Genomic DNA, 20,116 nt, shown 5'->3' with positions numbered 1-20,116 from the left:
GAAGTAATTCCTCTAAAAGCTGTGCGCACCGGAATCGGTAGACTAGGGCTGCGTTTATGCGACCTCAAGCCAGAATCATGATTTGAATCATGATTTGAATCATGATTCAAAACACAAACATGAATCACGATATCACAGAATCAGCGTTTAGACGACCTTCATTCCAAAGCTGTTTCTCCTCAGATTCGGGCCAATCCAGTGCGCATCACTAGTGCGCAGTTTGACAGAGGAAGTTTTTCGCAGGTGTTTCGGCTCTCGAAAAATATTTTGCTTCCAGAATTCAACCTAAGTTTACTTCTATCATATAGGGTCCATATGCTTCTATTCATCTTGTTAGTTAATCCAAAATGGTGTTCGGAAGTGAATTTCAGCGTAGATCCAATTTAATATTGACACTCTATACTCAACAACAACTGAGATCATTGTCTGTCCAGTTAATTCATTTACTAGAACTTGAAGTTGAAGACATGACCAAAAAATGAAAAGTAGTGGACGATGCGAAGACCAACACAGAATTTGAACATGACAAGAAATGCATGCAGAGTAATCATGTACATACAATGAGCACATAGAGAGCCTTGAGCTTGGCAAGAGTCAAACCGAAAGCCGTAGCCCGACACAGTGAGGTCATATAATCATGATTCAAATCACGATATCGTTTATTCGAACATTTTCGTACGTGATTCTGCAGAAACGTCTTTCCAAACGCCCCTTTTTTCGTGTTTCATGTTTGTGATTCTAATCATGATTATATTCAATTTCGACTAAACGCAATCGTGATTCTGCAGAATCATGATTTGAATCATGATTCGAATCATGATTATAGGGTAAAAAAGTGGCGGATAAACGCACCCTAGCTTAGCCGGGGTAATATATAACGTCTTTGATAGGAGCGCCTTGAGCACATAGCAAGGTGGATACGTGCGCTATACAAATTAAGTTTTTTGTTTTTTTACAGTTTTAACAGACGTGTATCAATCATATTTCATGTTATTTACGTCTGAGACCGACATTTAACATCACTCTTCACTCTAAGAGGTGGCGCCAGCTAAAGTGTATTTTTAGAGATTGGAGCACTTAAGATAATTTATCATAAACTGCATTAATTACACGACCGAAAAACAATATTCAGTTGTTTTTAGTGTCTCCGTTCTTCTTCTTTTGCATATGTGATTTTTTTCATCAGTTAAAAAAAATTCTTACCGGGGGGGGGGGGGGTGGACAGCCCATTCCCAGCCTCCATTGCCCTGTATACGTATATTCTACCCTCAACATCCTAAAAATTCTGAAGAAACTGTGAAATAGTGCCAATCTTTCATTACTATTCAGTTATCATGGCAATGTCAATTATCAGCACAGAAATTGTTCTTATTCGATGATTTTTTTTCGCAATATCAAATTCATATCATATTAATTTGCATTTCCTTAGATTATGATCATATTTTTTTTCCCGGATTTATCAATGTGTTCACAAATACCCCACACCACGTACAATCAACTCAACCCAGTCATACCGCGCTTATCTATGCGTTTTATTTTATTTTTTTTTCTAAATTACACATCAAAACCTAAATCAGAGCTTTATGTGTAAACATAACCTTCGCCCTTCCTCAATCTCCTACAATCAAATAGTAGTCTTTGAATCCTGAACAGAAACTTATCGAAGTTCTCATGCTGTATATCAATTCACAAACGGGTTCAGAAGGGCCCGTGGGCAAAAGGTTGCATAGATGAATGGCTTGCCAAGTTGATTTTCCTGCAGCAACTGCTCTGGACTCCCGAAGCCGAAGACATAGCACGTTGGACTATCACAAATTACATAATCTTTGTTGATCTTAGGCAGCAGTGCGAGATCGAGCCTTATTTTCAGTTCTGACATCATCGATTTGTAAACGACGTGGACAATAGCGACTTCCATTCTTGGGACAGAGTTGAATAATAGGGAAAACAAGACCGCAAATCTTTTGCAAAGTCATTCATTCGTACAATAGCCGTGAGAAAAATAGTACTATATAGCTGCAGTAGGATATGCCATGCGACAGCTCCATGGATTTTATGCAGTAATGTGATATGGGACGTTAATTCCGCTTAGTTTGTTGGATTTCAACTTTACATCTGATTGGTTTCGGTTACGCGAATCAGCAGAAAGCCTCTTCATCTGTTCATGTTATAGTTCTTCGGTCTACTTCCTCGATGTGGTTCAGGATTCACCAATTCTGTTCGGGACCAATAGAGTCGACATGAATGGATGTTGTGGAAACCTGGAAACAGATATACATAGGTTGCGGCTCGACTGGTGTTGTTAAACCATGGACCTACTACAATACAACGTTAAACTAACCCGGTAATTGGAAATCGAATTAAATCCGATTTTTCGACGTTACATGGTTTGCGTTGCCTGAGAACCCTCGACTTTATAGACTAGTCATTATCATTTGATCAGTTGTGAAGTCGACGGGACTGTCTGTGCTTGGAGAATGATTCGTTTATCAAAACACCTCAGACATCTGACGAATTTAGTCTGAGTCTGATATCTAGAACTGTGTAAAAAAAAGTCGGTAGGTATTTCTGTCTTTCATAATCATTGATTCCTTCTATTATATGCCGTTTCATAAAATGATCATAGAAATCAGTGACTGTTGGGGACCATTATGGCCAGTATGACCATTATCGTCATATGTCTCTCACATATTCTATCAATAACAATAAATACTGAATTAACCTATATGAAGGTACCCACACTGGAAGATACGACGAATCCCCGTCGCTAACTCCACCACTCTTATACAATGCATATTCATCTCAAAGTTGATAGACCTCCATTATCACCACCACCAGCTTCCACAATCACAGTGGCGTACCGTGGGTCACGGCATTGGGGGGGCACCATAATTTTTTTTAGTCACTTAGTGAGCGCGCGCGCGCGAAGCCAGTTGCCAGATAAACTGACCTAATACAGACATTTTAAGGACAGTGCCATTAAACGGATATGTATTTCACTGATCGCATAATGCGAGCGCGAAGCGCGAGCTGATTTTTTTTTATATTCAGACCTAAAAAGGGATATCATAAGCAAATTTTTGTAATCATGATACATATCTATCTCGCTAAACAAACAATGCGAGCGCGAAGCGCGAGCTGAAATTTTTGTATACATTGACCCCAAACAGGGACATTTTGAGGACTACATTTTAGGAATCCATTAAGAGCATACATATCTCACCATAGTCATCTAATGCGAGTGCCAAGCACTTGCTGATTTTGTTACAATTATATACACCTAAACACATGAAGCACTTTTTGCAGTCATTGTAATCATAGTTATCATACGCATTTTACTAATCAATTAATGCGAGTGCGAAGCGCGAGCTGAAAAATATAGGAAATTCAGACCTGAAGAGGACATTTTAAGGCTTGTTTGTAGGAATTAACAAAGACCATGCGTATTTCACCAACCAAATGATGCAAGTGCGAATCGCAAGCTGAAAATTTTTAATATTCAGATCAGAAAAAGGGACATTTTAAGGACTGATTTTAGGAATTCATGAAGAGCATACATATCTCACCAATCCACTAATGCGAACATAAGCACGGGCAGGAAATGTTTTATATTAAGACCTTAATATGGGACAATCACTTTAAGTAGTCATGAAAAAGAAGCATATGTCACTACATAAAACAATAATTCGAAGTGCGAGGAAATCTATTTGGTGTATATTGACTTGAAAACGGGAGGTTTTAGTACAATATGATTATATATCTCGTTAAACAGACAATGCGAGCACCAGGAACAATGAAGACTTGGGCCCTGAGCAAATTGCGTTTCATAAAGTTATGAAATTTTTGAAATGTAATATAACATAACATAATTATTATATAACATTATAATGAACAATAATTTCTTTTTTCCCATTACGTTTCTCTCCCTCTCTCTCTCTTCTCCTTTTCCCCGTTTTTTTTTTTTTTTTTTTTTTTGCCAGCCGATTGGGGGGGGGGGGGCACGTGCCCCCCCCCATGCCCCCCCGTAGTTACGCCACTGCACAACCACCATGGTCATCGGCATCATCAGAAAAACCTATGATCTTTAGCCCCATCGATCATCATACCACCGTCATGCACCACGTATACCACCACTAATCACCACCACCAACATTCCAACACCAACATCACAACCATGTCAACTTTAGCCACACACCATCATAATCAGGTACTAACACCGCATACCACACTTCCGCCGCCAATTACTAGCTGCCATCACGTTCATCACCACAATACCGCCACCAGCACGACAACCATCATGTCATCCTCATATCCTTCACCTTCATCGTTACCACTACGACCACTAGCTATCACCACTACCACCATGTACCACGTACATCTCTACCACCACATATAATGTTGTCATCATCGTCAATCATCACCAATTCCTTTCATCACCATCACAACATATCACTACGCATCATCGACACAACTTCCACCACTTACACTATCACCACCACCACCACCACCACATTTACCACCTCAACCGCCACCGCTACAACATCAACCACATACCACCACCACCACCACATACCATTATACCAGTTAGTGTACCACCATCATCGCTGCCACCGCCACCATGACCCAATCAACTCGAACCCATCTTTTCTATGTTTACGAGTGTCTTTAAATGACGTCATTATCATAATAATGATAAAACACATCGTATTGTACTATTTCACTGCTGACAGCAAGCATGGCTAGATTTATTCATGGAGCTATTATTCTGTAATAGCTCCATGATTTATTCATGAAACGATCAGGGAATTATGTTAGATACCATCCAGAGAACACTGTATCATGTGATCACAGTAGAAAGTTTGCCGTCCGCATTATATTTTGTAGGAGGTAATCTTCCCTTGCTACTGTCGATTCCCCAAACTTTCGCACAATGTTATCATTTTCCATTCCAATTATATATTGTATCATTGACCGTTTTTATCCACACTCTAAAAATATTGGGTAAAAACGCTCCATGAGGGTAATTATGTGGCCAACCAACATTGGTCATTTTTTGGGGGCATTGTTATTTATCCAGTGTTTTTTAACCTTACTGGACAATATGCTTAAATACTGCCCCAAATTGGTTGGAAACATAATTACCCTCGTGCTGGTTAAAAATTTAGCCAATATTTTTTACAGTGCAGGAGACAATTCTACTGAAAGAGAAGCCGTACGATTTTAATTGTTTGATTTACTGTCATTAGGTCTGTGTGCTTGAAATCTAACTCATTTATCTTATTCTATTGTGAATGACTATTGATGCAGTTTTGGTTAATAAAAAATGTATTCAAAATGGAAATAGACAGAAGCTGTGACACATGCAATAGGTTCTGCTGAATAGGATATGGCGGAATATAAGATTCAAACAACCGTTCATAATTAGTTCCTGAATAAAAGAATAACAGTAAGGTAGTTCTTTCAAAGGTTTTCCTTCAACATTTCGTCAGTGTTTATGCTAACATGACTGTTATGGCAGTTTGTCAAGAGTAGTGTACGCTGTTTTGTCATGTGACGTGTTCCCATTCGGATGTAACATTGTTTTGGAGCAGTGTAAAAACATAAGGAATGTTTTTCATGATGTTAACAACATTTAAATGTAAGCCCAAGTAATGTAGGTATAATTTCTTTTTACAATTGCATGCGACAATTTACATCTATACTTGCTGCAAATGATAATTGTGGCCATATTTCGTTACATTGATGTTGTTTTTTCTTGCACAAATCCAGGGACAGATCGAAAGAGGAAGTCGAAGTTCACTGCTTGGTTTGTGAGGCACCAGGAATAGCATCTGACCTACCCAGAAACCGAAACTCGATATTAAGTATTATTATTATATTGCAATACCATCACCAATGATTCTTTAGGAGTGTGAGCAGGCCGCCATTTTGAAAGCTGCATTGCAACATGGGATCGAGAGCCAGGGCAGGCACCGAGGGAGAATCGAACGGCTCCTACAAGATTCTGCTCATCGGTGGGAGTGGGGTGGGTAAGACGTGCCTTCTGAGGAGATATGTGGAGGGAGAGTTCCCACTCAACAGCAAAGCTACACTTGGTAGGTTATGGAAAATGGAGAAAAGCAGAAAGAGGGGGGGGGGGGCGGAGGGGAAGTATAAAAGGCAAGAAAATAAACATCGCATCATTTTCATTTGAACTTGTCGTTTATTACTAGAATACGAAATCTTATACATTGAATGCCGGGAAAAAAAAGGATCTTTGCCTCCAAAACAAAAATGAAGAAATTTGCATAACATGTCACAAGCTGTTTCTTGATTATTTGATAATACTGATAATTGAAAAAAGCTTATACATGAATATCATTTTTGGAATGAGAATGCAAAAATGATTGTTCCTTATTTTTCTTTTAAAATTTCTATACACACAATTTTCATTATGTTCGTTTTAGACAATTCCAGTTTAGGCACTTGAGCTCTCTCGGTCACCGTTAATCATTCAGGTATCGTCACTGTTTGTTGACAGTCTCCAATAAGTCAATTGCAAATATTTGACCATTAACTAGATAGGAAGATCTTGACCTTCAGACATTGACTATCGCTTTGACCTCTTCGTTCATTTAAGTGGTACATGTGTTTTATAACATCATCTTCATGATAATGATAATAGAATTATACAAGTGCGCATGTCAACTTTGAGATTTCGAAAAGCTCTTCGAATATTGTTAACACTATTTTTAACTGTAGGTTCTGATAAACGTTTTTAAGTCAGGCCTTTTACAAACCGTTTATATACTTTTTACAGACTTTTAAAAAAGTCTGTCAAAGGTTTTACTTAGGTTGTCCTAGTTTAACGTTCAGGATAAGAAATAATTAACGTTTGGCAGAAGACCTTCGCAGATGAGGGGGAGATAATGATATTGATAATAGAATTATACAAGTGCGCATGTCAACTTTGAGATTTCGAAAAGCTCTTCGAATATTGTAAACACTATTTTTAACTGTAGGTTCTGATAAACGTTTTTAAGTCAGGCTTTTACAAACCTTTTATAGACATTTTTTAATACAGACTTTAAAAAGTCTGTCAAAGGTTTTTCTTAGGTTATCCTAGTTTAAAGTTTAGTATCAGAAGACCTTCTCAGATGAGAGAGGGACCAGAATGCCAAAAACGTGACAGACAGTCATCTAAGACCGACACAAGACACACAACCACTGTCTCGAGACACGATAAGAAACCCAATACTGAGATCAACTCGTCAAATTGATTTTTTTCTTTGGTGTTTTACCGGTTTCTCAACCTATCATACACGAGACATGTTAGATACGAAGTAAAGGTATTATTTTCCTAGACTTTTAGTCACTCTTCAGAAATTCATACTTATAAAAGTGGAAAAATTTAGAAATATATTGGTGAAGATTTGATTGAAATCCGCCAAAGAATACCGGAGTTATGACCTTAAAAAATTTCAAATTTATGACGACACAAAAGACCAGCTTCTCATGTTGTGTGATATAAATTCAAAGAAAAAAAATCTATTTGAAAGTGATTTTATTCGTGGAGTAGATATGTGGGGAAGCGGGTCTCATAATTATCAGATTATGACGTTACAAATTAAAGAAAATAAACCAATCATGAATATCTTATTCTTTGACGGATTTTGATGAGAACTTCGCCAACATTTATAGTCAGGGAAATCTTTCCCCTTCACTGCATTGATCATGATGATGACAACGATATGAAGCAATGCAAATACTCCAATCGGAATTACTCAAGTCGCAACATCACATATTATGAAAATAATTATGATCGATTAAAAATTGTGCATGCAATTCGTTCAATTCCATAACCATCACTTCCAGACATTTATATTTATCATTGAAAAAAGGAAGAAAAGAAAAACCTGCGTTTGGTCATGTTGGTATGATCGTGCTACTCTCGTAGTGTTGACGGTTACAAGTGATGTAACAGAATGTGCATAATGATTTCACGATTTATTATCATACGCAAATTCTCAACGAACATCCTTTCAACCGATGAAAATTCATGCTTTTTATAATCGTTTCAAATGAATGACATTCAATGAAATTGTTCTGCCGTTCTGTTTTTCGACCTTTAGAATTTTCTCCAGACAGACATTGTTAAAGCTTAAAGTACAATAAGTGTATTTTTCCTTCCATCGCCTTTAGAGATTTGCCTTGCTTTCGAAAAAATTATTTCGTTATGACATAACAACGTTGTATTCTACTAGAATTGATCATGTTGAATGTAACGTGTATTTGTGCGTGCGTGTGTGGAGCGGGGGGGGGGGGGTCGAGATGTTCTTGACTACTTCGTTAGAAAGCGCCATTGATAGCGTGATATCATCATCATCATCATCATATCAGCCATGTTCAGCCCACTGCAAGGCGAAGGCCTCCTCAAGTTGGTGCCAAAGGTAATTGCCTTGTGCTGATGCAATCCAATTTATGCCAATGAATTTTGTGAGCTCGTCACTCCATCTCAATTTTTCTCTACCCCGATTTCGTGATCATGGCCATGGTCTTCATTCTGGGATGCGTTTGGTCCACCTAGTATCATATGATCTTGCAAGGTGGCCTGCCCATATCCATTTCATTGATTTAATTGATTTAATTGCTTTGATTATGTCTATTACTCTAGTCTGGCTCCTAATCAATTGATAACGTGATATGCGCCATTTAAAAGCGGGATACCACTGACTGCCATTCTCCATGTTTTGAACATTTCCTCCAGGACTGGATTTCAAAATTCGAACCTTGATCGTTGATAAAGATGAGATTCGTCTTCAACTCTGGGACACTTCCGGTCAGGAGAGATTTCGTTCTATGACCCAAGCCTACTACAGAGGCGCAGCAGGCATTGTCTTAGTCTATGACGTCACAGCTGAAGACTCCTTCTCAACGCTTTCTGATTGGCTGGGCGATGTCAGTATGGTAGGACTTTTTTAAAGTTTCATCTCTACGGTTACTGTTTTCTAGAACGAGACGTTATCGATCAACAACCACTCAAACTAGGAGTTTCCACCGTATATAGTAGAGTTAATGGCACAATCGTTGTATATATCCGAGGGGACCCTGTATCTAACAGTTATTGATTCAAAAAGTTTGGTTTCATTGATCTTTACGCTTTTCACTATTTACAATATTTTTTTTTTACGTTGGAGTTCGATAAAGATGATAGGAACATATTGGAGAGGAGATTACTATGTCATGTTTCTTAAATACGCGATTATATTATATATAAATTAGTTCTTGTTGAAAGTCCCCCTGAACCAGAAGAAAATAATACCCTTTTTTTGCAATATGTGTTGTTCCATAAGTTTAATGACAGTCAAATCACAATTAAATTCCTAATTGTTGCTAACGCAGCAGATGATATACGGTAAATTGTTGCGATTTTCCATTTCTTATATCCCACTTCCCTTTCCTCCCCCCCCCCCCCTCTCTCTCCCCCCCACTCCCCTTCTATCTCTTCTCTCCCATCCCCTCCTCATCCTCTGTCGATCTATTTCTCTCCTCCTCTTTTCCTCATCCATCTCCCTTACACCTACTCTCTCTACCCCTCCCTCTCCCTCCTCCCGCTCTCCTCCCCCTCCCTCTCCCCTTTTCCCTTCCATCTTCCTTCATCCAGTATGCTCCCGAGGATGTGAAAGTAATATTAATCGGTAATAAGTCTGATGCAGATGACGATGAACGAATCATTAGCCGGCAAGCAGGAGAAGAGGTAAGCACTGCACTTCATTAAGTGTTTCAAGTTCGGTGTTGGTGCAGCTGGTGTTAGTGTTGGAAATACAAGTCAATTACCATCCCTAGCACTAACACCAATTGCGGGTTTATAAAAATGATCCACAATCATAATTATCAATAGCTCAACGACTGGTAAGATTTAGTCTGCAGAACATACAAAACTTGCTGTTTCAGTACACAAGGCATGAGTAGGCTGCACATTCAGACCCTTACCTCGAGTGAAGGGTTTGCACAGCAGACTAGGTAAGAACCAGTTCTGTGGTGATGTAAAAAAAAAAAACAGATCAATACCAACATCAAAATGTCACCATCGAGCTTGAAATCAACCATTGTATCTGTGAGACATGCAGGGGGAGGGGGGGGGGGGGGTCAGTGCTATTGAGATTACATGACATTTGCTCTGGCGAATTTTCAGCCCTGGATGTAACACTATATCGGACCCTAAACCTAACATAAATCCTTACAACTCACAATCCTAACCCCACAACTTAGACGAAATGAAAGCCAGAATGATTACTAAACTGCGATTGTAAAATTGTACAGTCAGAAGGGGGCCTAAAAGAACATAAAACATTACATTAACACAGTAGATTTGCCAGGGCATTTCTTCATTTTCTAGATTTGTATGTTTATAAATTGCAATGTTATCTATGTTTATTGCTTGAAGACCTTCCATATCGTTCACTTCATGTGGGAAGTGGAACTTTGGAATTCACATCCTGATCATACTTGAAGATCAGGATTGATGTTTTTTAATGATAGCGTACCTTGCCCTATATGATAACCTAAATATTGGTCTCCATGTTTTTCAATGTTGGTATTAAAGGGATGGTCCGGGCTAAAAATATTTATATCTTAATACATAGAGTAGAATTCATTGAGCAAAATGCCGAAAATTCTATCAAAATCGGATAACAAATGATAAAGTTATTGAAGTTTAAAGTTTAGCAATATTTTGTGAAAACAGTCGTCATGAATATTCATTAGATGGGCTGATGATGTCACATCCCCACTTTCCGTTTTCTTATGTTATTACATAAAATCATATTTTTTTTCATAATTTCATACTTGTGTGAATAATATGTTTCCCTTATATTGAAATAAGTTGCAGCAATAAATATCCAATGCACTAAATCAGTTCTCAATTCAATTTTTCTAGTTCTTGGATGAAAAAATTGAATAAACCTAATTTCATATAATAAAATACAAAAGAACAAGTGGGGATGTGACATCATCAGCCCACCTAATGAATATTCATGACGACTGTTTTCACAAAATATTGTTTAACTTTAAAATACAATAACTTTGTTATTTGTTATCCGATTTTGATGAACCTTTCGGCATTTTGCTCAGTGAATTCTACTCTATTTATTAAGCCATAAATACTTTCAGCCCGGACCATCCCTTTAAAGGTGCATATAGGTTCGTCGAGGGTCTTGGTTTTCGAGTTCAATGTCGTGTGAAGGATTTTTCCGGGGGGACTATAGGTAAAATCTTCAAGATTTAAAAACAAATTATATATTTCAATATTAATCTTCCAGAAGATACGTGGCGAGGGAGCAAAATGGTCGAGCTGATCACAAGAACGTATACACGTATTGAAGTCGAAAGACTTTGTTCACACTATTATGGATTTAAAAAACAATCAAAAACGGAAAGTATACTTATAAAAAAAATTTACAAAGGATTCTAACTAACTTTTCTGGATTTTGTGTGATCTAGTATAGACACATACCATGCATGTTTTAGGGTATAGTTTCAGAAAGTGCCAGAAATTACTTGAATATGATGTAAATTAGACCAATTACGAATCAGTTTTAAGGTTATAGGTTCTAGAATATCAGCGTTTGGAGGACTGTTAAACAACAGTAAAGTGAGAATATGTTTGGACACTAAACGTTTGAGGATAATAGAGATAACATAATGTTATGATTATTTTCTTTATTCTTTTAGTTTGCCAAGGAACACGGACTGAAATATTTTGAAACGAGTGCAGTTACAAATGAGAACGTAGCCGAAGCATTTGAACACTTAGCAAAGCTTCTACTCGAAGATGAGAAAAAGGTACGTATTCCTACATCGTAAACGTATCATGTACGGTAAATTGTCAATTCGTCTTCTGCCAACTCGTCCACTCACCACATGGTCTACTTTCATTTAGTCTTAAGCCATTCCGTCCATCAACGTTTCGTTTAGCAACCATACGGTCCATTAACCATTTGGTCCAATTATCACTACGTCTAATCACCATTTAGTCTCACAACCAGTTGGTCTAATATCCATTTCATTTTCATTCATTTTGCACAATTTAACACTAAGTCCAATTAGACCAAATGGTAAAAGTAGACCGCGTGGTGAGTGGACGAACTGATGGTAGACCAAATGATAGTAGACGAGTTGGCAGTTGGACGAACTGGCATTAGACGAATTGGAAATAAACCTCATGTACAGCTCTGGAAAATTATATGTATAGAAAGAATTCTGTTTATCAGAATCTTCGTTGGACCCGGCCAAATCAATCTAGATCCTGACGATCTGATTGATTTAATCACAGGCAATCAAAATATTTTTATTTAATTTGATTTAATTTAATTAGAATATTTTCGTCCTATGTTCGGTGTCAATCTTCCGTGCTCGGTATCATAAAGGTCTCTTCCGTCAGTCATAAATTTTGCTAATAACATTCCCCTTTCTTTCTCGATAGAATAATAAAAAAAGATCCAACGTGTTTAGTCAGTCTACTCTACCTCTCTGATGATGAGATCAACATTTTCTTGAACTCAAATGTTCAAATACCTCGAAATAGGGTCTTTACATCTTATTCTCTCACTACTGCACAACTTATCTTCAGTAAACCTCTAGATGGCGCACTACTTTTACAACAAACTATTATTCAATTCAATTAAAACTTTTATCAAACATATCTTCGTTAAAAACACACTAAAATACATTTAAAATAAAGATTTCAATTGTCGGTTGTTTTTTTCTCATGTTTTGTTTTTTTTGTTTGAATGGTTACGAGCTCAAGGTGACACAGGGCCAATAGCTTAAATACTATCAGAAGGACAGGATAATGATGATTAATGCAGTACCAAATTGCCTCGATTTGCTAGATTCGCCTCGAATCACAAGGTGTTACAAAACCGTGACATTAACTGGCAAACACCGAGATTCCCAGGGTGGAAATCATCAAAATTAATATGATATCGTTTTCTTGAATAATAGTTACGTTTACACTGAATCATTACATCACACAACAAACCTGATAGATATGGATATTTTTTTACACAAATTCATCATAAACTAAAGCAGGAGAATATCACATTGTGTCAACATTGTTTCGATTTTTTCCTGTTATTTTCTTATCTTTCAGGCATCAAACGGCATCGAAAGACACACATCGAACCCATCCCTTGTAACATACATCAAGCCAACGGTTAAAGAGAAGTCGTCTTGCCCTTGCTGACAGTATACATGCTATGGATGTGCCCATGAATCGATCGGAACACTTAATAATTATGTCACTACAACAGTGACATCTTATGACCTTTCGTGTCTAGATTTTCATATACCACGTGATCAAAATGAATTGAATTTATGTGACGTTAATTGTGCCAGCATCATTATCATGTCGACATTGGTTATGGCATCATTAACACAGTGACTGTGCCCAAGACATGATTGAAACACTTATGTCACTGCAACAATAATGTGTCCTGGTATGAGACCACGTGACAATGGAAATTATTTGACGCAACCTGTGCCAGCATTTATATCATCATGTCGACAAACTGTTACGTGGTTGGAACAAACCAGTCCGTAGTTAATTCTCGTCAGGTGATATGAGATTGTAATCTTTAACCAGTGGCGTGAAGTATCACGTCGCATTAAACTGTCGCGATGTCGCAAACGCGAAGAAGCATCATAAACTCTGTTGACAGTAATACCTTGGTCACATTTGTTCTACGGTGGCCGTACGGCGAGTCGAAAACCGCCGTTTTATTAATTTTAATTCAAACCACCTATATGAAGTTGGACAAAAAAATGTTAAAACGGCTGTTTTCGACTCGCCGTACGGCCGCCGTAGAGCAAATGTGACCAAGGTATAAGCGAATACTATTACATTTTTTTTTACAGGGGAGTCGGAGACATTATTATCCACTGCATGCTTCATGTAGGGAGTTCAAGTTCAATTTATTCAAAAACCAGACATATTATGAGTACAAATCAATGATCAGATGGTACAAAAGAATACATGACACAATATGAACGGTTTTCTAGGACCCCGAAGAAGCACAGCTTGTGAGTGGGGCCCTATATACCTCTACATAAGATGTTGATCTAAATGAGGTGAAAGGATACGAAGAACGATGTAACAATAATCGACACTCTAATATTAAAACAACCCCACCCAACTACTTACTGTGTCCATTCGCTATTTCAAAAACAAACATTATTTTAACTGGCGGTATTTTAAAACATCATTTATTCTATTTTATATATCTTTTAAAGATATTAAACTCGTCGTATAGGTCTAGTCAACCCTAACTCTTTATTTGATGTCAGTAGTTTAGCAAAATAATGAATTGTATTGTTTATGATATATTGTTTCTGCCCAATGTTGTGATCGTTTTAATGTTTTCAAGTTCAACCTCACCATCTTGTTTATCTTAATTTGTCTTCTTTCTTTTTTTCCTGGCAATTGTTTTTTTTTTCTTATCATTGTTCTCATGTTGCAGTATTGGAGTGAAATATTTGTGTTACTTGTTCTTATACCATGATATTACCATTACATACTATTGTCATATTATCTTCATATTTCTTGCATCGTTGGCAAACGTATACATTATGCAGGGAACAATTCCCTGCATTACGCTGGGGAAGGGGGTAAGACGATTTATATGTGACGTATTTTCTTTTCCCAACGACCCCCCCCCCCCCCCGCATTTTGTGCTTTTTAAAATATTTATTTGGGGAGCAAGATTGCATCCCAAAAGATGGCGCCAGTGTTTCATTCATGATTTTTTAACGATTGGTAACATTGATAATCTGCATTTAAGCGTACGAATCAACTCATCAACTTTCATATCACTGACTTAAAATATGCATTAATTTCTTCTTCTCCTTTTTTTTTTTACATGTATAGCTTTTATATTGTTATTTGTATATTGTGCCTACAATCTTGAAAACATGAATAAGTTAGCTTCGACCGTTGTCCCATGTGCGATACTGTATAAAACGCGTTTGAACATCAATACCATCGAATGCTCTGTTATGATACTGTAGCAAGACCAATACCAGTTCTTGCAACCAAGTTTTTCACTATGTCCCTATATACAACATGTACTATTGCAGATGAACATGATGAAGATGCTTCGTTGCCACAGCCGGTATTGCTATGTTTTCGAAAAGTATTTGATCATATGGATAACATTCGGATTGCTTTCAAAACTGTAAATAGTTCGTGCATATTTGATTTAGATACTTACCCGTCCTTTACATTGCAAATTACATCTATGCATTCTTTGAAAGTTATGTTTCTAAAAAGGATTATTTATTTTATCTTTTATTGGCCATGATTTATAGTCATGAGAGTAAAGTGCTGTTGGTATTCTGTTAATTTATTAATACAATTTCTACATCCTTTTAGCTTTGTATGTGATCAAGTAATGCGATGGCTAAAGAGATGCCCTTAGCCACCCCCCCCCCCCTCTGGAGATGAGACGCATACACTCCTAAAATAGTTGGGCAAAAAATGCCCAAATTGGGTCAATAAATTGGGTAATAAAAACTAATAATTGGGTAATAAAATTGCTCAATTGGATAATAGTTGCCCAGAATGTTATATATTTTTTGAAACAGTGGACAGTATGTTGCCCAACATTTTAAGCGTGTTGAATGATATGAAATGAAATATGAACGATTTTAATTCAGCATTTTATCATTTCGACTTCAAGCCCTGAAATAGAACTCTGAAATTCCATATCTCTACCCCTCATTTCAGATAACAATACTATATTGGAAACCATGATTAAGTTAGTCTCACAATCCAAGATATGCAATGTGTTTAAAAGTTGAAAAACAAAACAAAAAATAAATAAAATTGTTGTTGATATGATTTCATTGAAACAGGCCGAACGTGGATTCATACTTGACATGTAAACGTTGTTTGGCATTCCATCATGTCCATATCGTGACATTCTTAAAAGCTTTTGATTCTTATTCTTTTTTTAAGCAAAGCAATCAACATGCTTTCATTGTATGCATGCAATCATGATTTTGATAATGGTAATCTGTATTATGTGGACTAATTAATGATAAAATCATTTTAAAATTGAAATTATAAACTGATATTTTGTTGGTTTTTTTATCCAGGATAGAGCCGGTCAATCTTTTGTCGTCATGGAAGAAAATTAATGTACTTGATTTCTCAGCCAATCAGATGAAAGAATTTGCGGTTCCATGACATTTGCTCCGGTGACCATTGCTCTGATGAAAAATCCCCACGTCAAGCAAAACATAAAAGCTAACCACCGAAACTGAATAAACCCTCATCCTCCTCTTCACATTATTCTGAAGCAAAAAGTCTATAAAAATCCAAACTCCAACCCTATGCCCTGTGAGATATTAAAGTTGAATTAAGAAGGGGGTGAGTTTCCATAAATATAGGTTCTACACACAATATATAGTATATATAAGTTGTTCAAACAGATAGCATGTCACAAAAATCCTCTGCCTTCTCGATATTTTGCTTTGAAAGTCTATGAAATTAGCCACCTGTCAGAGCCCGAGAGACGAGTGTACAGAAAAGCCACTCGGAGTGTGACGTCACCGGGGGGAATTTAGTATAAGAGGTGCCTGAATGTCATACAGAAATGCTATGCAGGGAGAGAAAGATATTTTACAATTTTTTTTCAAAGCAACTCAAATCAAACAAATAGGACTGATATGTACAAATCTTTACTTTCCCTGTATAAAAAACAGTATGAATAACCATCATGAACTCTTCAATCATGATGTAAGATAGCAAACAGTGAGTTATTGAATGATATTTTCACTATTTCTCATTTATTTTATCACGATGTTCAATCAAGTGAATAGCTGGAAAGTAATTCCGGCGGCTAGCTCAGCTCTCGCGCGCTCAGCGCGCGCTGATTGCATAATACTAGTACACACAACACCCAGGCATTGAGTGTACTGTTATGGTCTGGTATGTCGACTTAGTTCATGGCCGTGCAGCGATCCCCTGGCGTTTTTTCTTCTTTTCTTTTGTCTTTGACTCCACTTTTATATCCTCTGGATCATTTCCACTCATAGCTCATTCCACAGAACAATCTTGAACCAAACGTATTATTCTTTCTCGGCCTTCTGAGTTGTTTTCTATATTTAATATACGCTAGGGGTCACCGTCACACATACAAACGCAATTCGCAAGTGAGTTGAAGACAGAGGGATATTATAGTAATTAGTATACATATCTATGGTTGAAGAAAACAAGAAAGGTATGCGGTACGGTAGCTCGACAGCTAGCTGCGCCGGAGCGGGCGGCCGGTCGGCACAAAGCAATTCCGCAACCAACTGTGTTTTTTTGCAAGAGCCGCGTCACACGCGGATAAATATGTCATAATAACACGTCTGCTACGTTATCGACTGGTGAGAAGATCTCGATCAAATTTCATATTATTCACCTTGAAATTATTCCTTTAGGGTCTATGGTATCATTCTGAGGGAATTTACAAATTTGGAATAATAGTACGGCCACAAATATTTTAATAATTTCCTCTTTGCAAGTTCTATAGCTCGCAGATACAACTTCAACTGCAGTTATTCCATATGAAGGCGTACGTGCTTAGTACACAAAGCGGCACTGCCTTGTTACTACACCGGGACCGAATACCCCCCGGTGACGTCACAGTCAAAGAACACCCGTCTCGGTAGGCATTGCAGGAGCGAACTCAGGGAAAATGGGTAGGGATAAATCGTTCAAATTCACTATTTTGAAAAAAAGAAAATGGGGGGTCGAATCACCTCTTAGTGTTTGGGGGTTGTAAGGTTGCTATTAATGTAAATATCTCAATATTTGGAATCGTCTTCTTAATTCAACTTTAAGACCTGGGGACCGTTTCATGAAAGTTGTCAGCACTGAAAAGTTGTCTTTCTCCGACAGTTACCATAGTAACAGTCAGAGACCAGTATCTCTCAGCCAATCAAAACAAAGGATTTTACTAAAATAGTCAGCACTCACAATTTAGTCAGTGCTGACAACTTTCATGAAACACCCACCAGAGCAAATGTCGCAGGAGCAAAATCACGAATTGGCATTAGTTGATAACAATAGTCAGTGGAAATAAATTACTAATTGTTTCATGAAATGCTCAATCCATGTTCTTATATTGTTTTGCAATATCACTTGACAAAATGCAACTTAAAGACCGTTTAATGTGATTTATACTTTCAAACATGCCTATTCACTTTCACCACACACAGTGATTGTGTTCAACAAATCGTACATAACTATTATTCGTACAAAATACGCTGGACCTGCAGGCGAACTCAACATGATTTTATTCCAGTTTTCGACAAAAGTCGCATAGCTCATTGTATAGCTGTTTTCAGAACGAGAGGGGAGCGGGGGGGGGGGGGTAGAGAGAGAGAGAGAGGGAGAGAGGGGGAGGGGGTGAGGGAGAAAGCTGTAGATTGCAAACAAAACTTAAGTAGTAAAATACAAAACCTTTGTTGTCCTATCCCCCCCACACACACACACACAATGACATCATTAAATAACTGTGATAATAATTGGTTTGTACAGACTACGGACTGTGCTATGTAATTGAGAGAAAATTTATGCAAAAAATAACTCGAGTTATCAGGGGCGTAACAGGGGTCAGTGGCCAGGAGGCAAGAGCCAACATTTCCCGGTCATAACATGGTATGAACAGGCAGGCGTAATGAGGGGACAGGTACGGCGTATCGGGTAGAATTAAAAAGAAAGTTGCGAGCGAGCAAAAATTTTGACATTTTTATTACAAAAATCAAATTTTGTGATAGTTCTTAAAAAATATTCAGAAAATATCATACTTCACCCTTCTCTTTTTTTTTTTTTTTTTTTTTGGGGGGGGGGGGGTCTCTACGCTACTGTGAACAGGGCAACAATTTTGAGGGGGCCAGATACGGCTTATCGGGTTGAATTTAAAAAAAAGTTGCCAGCGAGCAAAAAGTTTGACATATTAATTACAAAAATCAAATTTTGTGATAGTTTTTTACATAAAATTCAGAAAATGATATCATATTTTAACCTTCCCTCTTTTTTTTTTTGGGGGGGGGTATGTAGTACGCTACTGTGAACATTATTTTTTTACTGATTGTGCGTGAGCGCGAAGAAGCACTACGCGGTAGTAGGGTGATGAGTAAAAACTGTATTTGGTGCATGTGACAAAAGGTGCTTAATATAAGTCCCGAGCGAGCAAAGCGAGAGAGAAAACAAAATCACATTTTCACGAGAATCTAACTTTGAGATATATTTTGATATAACATTCAGAATGTAACATCATATATTTTCCTTTGCTTTTCTTTCCTCCTTTCTTTATTATTCTTGGTTGTAGAACTTTTAGGGGCCATGGCCCAAACCCTTCCATCTGTACGCCAGCGCCATGCGAGTGGGGTCCGGGGGCTATTAAGGCCATTTTAAACCTTAAACAGATGACCGATATTTTTAATCAAATCGCGGGTACATATATATAGCTTGTACATGATAACACATTAATTTAACGCAGTTACGTAATAAACCAAATATTTTTAGGGGGCACAACACAGCAAATGTTGGAAAATAGTAACAAGTCGCCAGCGAGTGAAGCGAGCCAGAAAAAAATTTGCCCTTTTAAAAGAAATTCTAATTAAGTGATAGGTTTTTAAGTTATATTCAGTAATAACAAATTTAATTGTTTTCCTTAAATTTCAATTCGTTGCCTCCTATATTTTCTTTTATTTCCCCTTTGCTTCAACATAAAGTTTAATTCAGGAGGAGTCCATACAGGGCGCCCGTTATGAGCCCTTTGAAGTGTAGAGCCCCTACAGCATGGTGAGCCCCCGGTAGCTTTCTAGATTTAGCCAAGAGACTTTTTTTTACAGTAACTGTTGCCAATGTAAAGCTTTACTTTGGTAGGGACATATTACGTATAATAGGGGGATATGTCTCGTCTTTGGCTTTGGACTTTTTTGTCCTGATTGTGACCGTTGTGGCTGCCGCTCTTTATCCTCGATCATGATTTGAGTTCTTCAAGCTACATGTATTTAGCTAGCATCCATTATCATTTGGTTTCTCAGCTTAAGTTTTGGTTATAATACAATATTAATTTTA

General features: G+C 37.5%; 1 protein-coding gene across 1 annotated transcript; it reads left to right on the top strand.

The window, feature by feature from the left end:
* Positions 1 to 1,662: 1,662 nt before the first annotated feature.
* LOC129280601 (ras-related protein Rab-15-like) lies at positions 1,663 to 15,888 on the top strand. Its single transcript, XM_054916604.2, has 6 exons — positions 1,663 to 2,558; positions 5,770 to 6,095; positions 8,747 to 8,946; positions 9,644 to 9,736; positions 11,713 to 11,823; positions 13,133 to 15,888. The coding sequence occupies exons 2-6, from the start codon at positions 5,948 to 5,950 to the stop codon at positions 13,223 to 13,225; spliced, it is 645 nt and encodes a 214-aa protein (XP_054772579.2). The 5' UTR covers positions 1,663 to 2,558; positions 5,770 to 5,947; the 3' UTR covers positions 13,226 to 15,888.
* The last annotated feature ends 4,228 nt before the right edge of the window (positions 15,889 to 20,116 follow it).

This window comes from Lytechinus pictus, chromosome 17 (genome assembly GCF_037042905.1).
Source record: "Lytechinus pictus isolate F3 Inbred chromosome 17, Lp3.0, whole genome shotgun sequence".
In the NCBI taxonomy this organism is placed as follows: domain Eukaryota; kingdom Metazoa; phylum Echinodermata; class Echinoidea; order Temnopleuroida; family Toxopneustidae; genus Lytechinus; species Lytechinus pictus.
The sequence above is the reverse complement of the archived record's forward strand: the minus strand, read 5'-3'. Positions and strand labels throughout refer to the sequence as shown.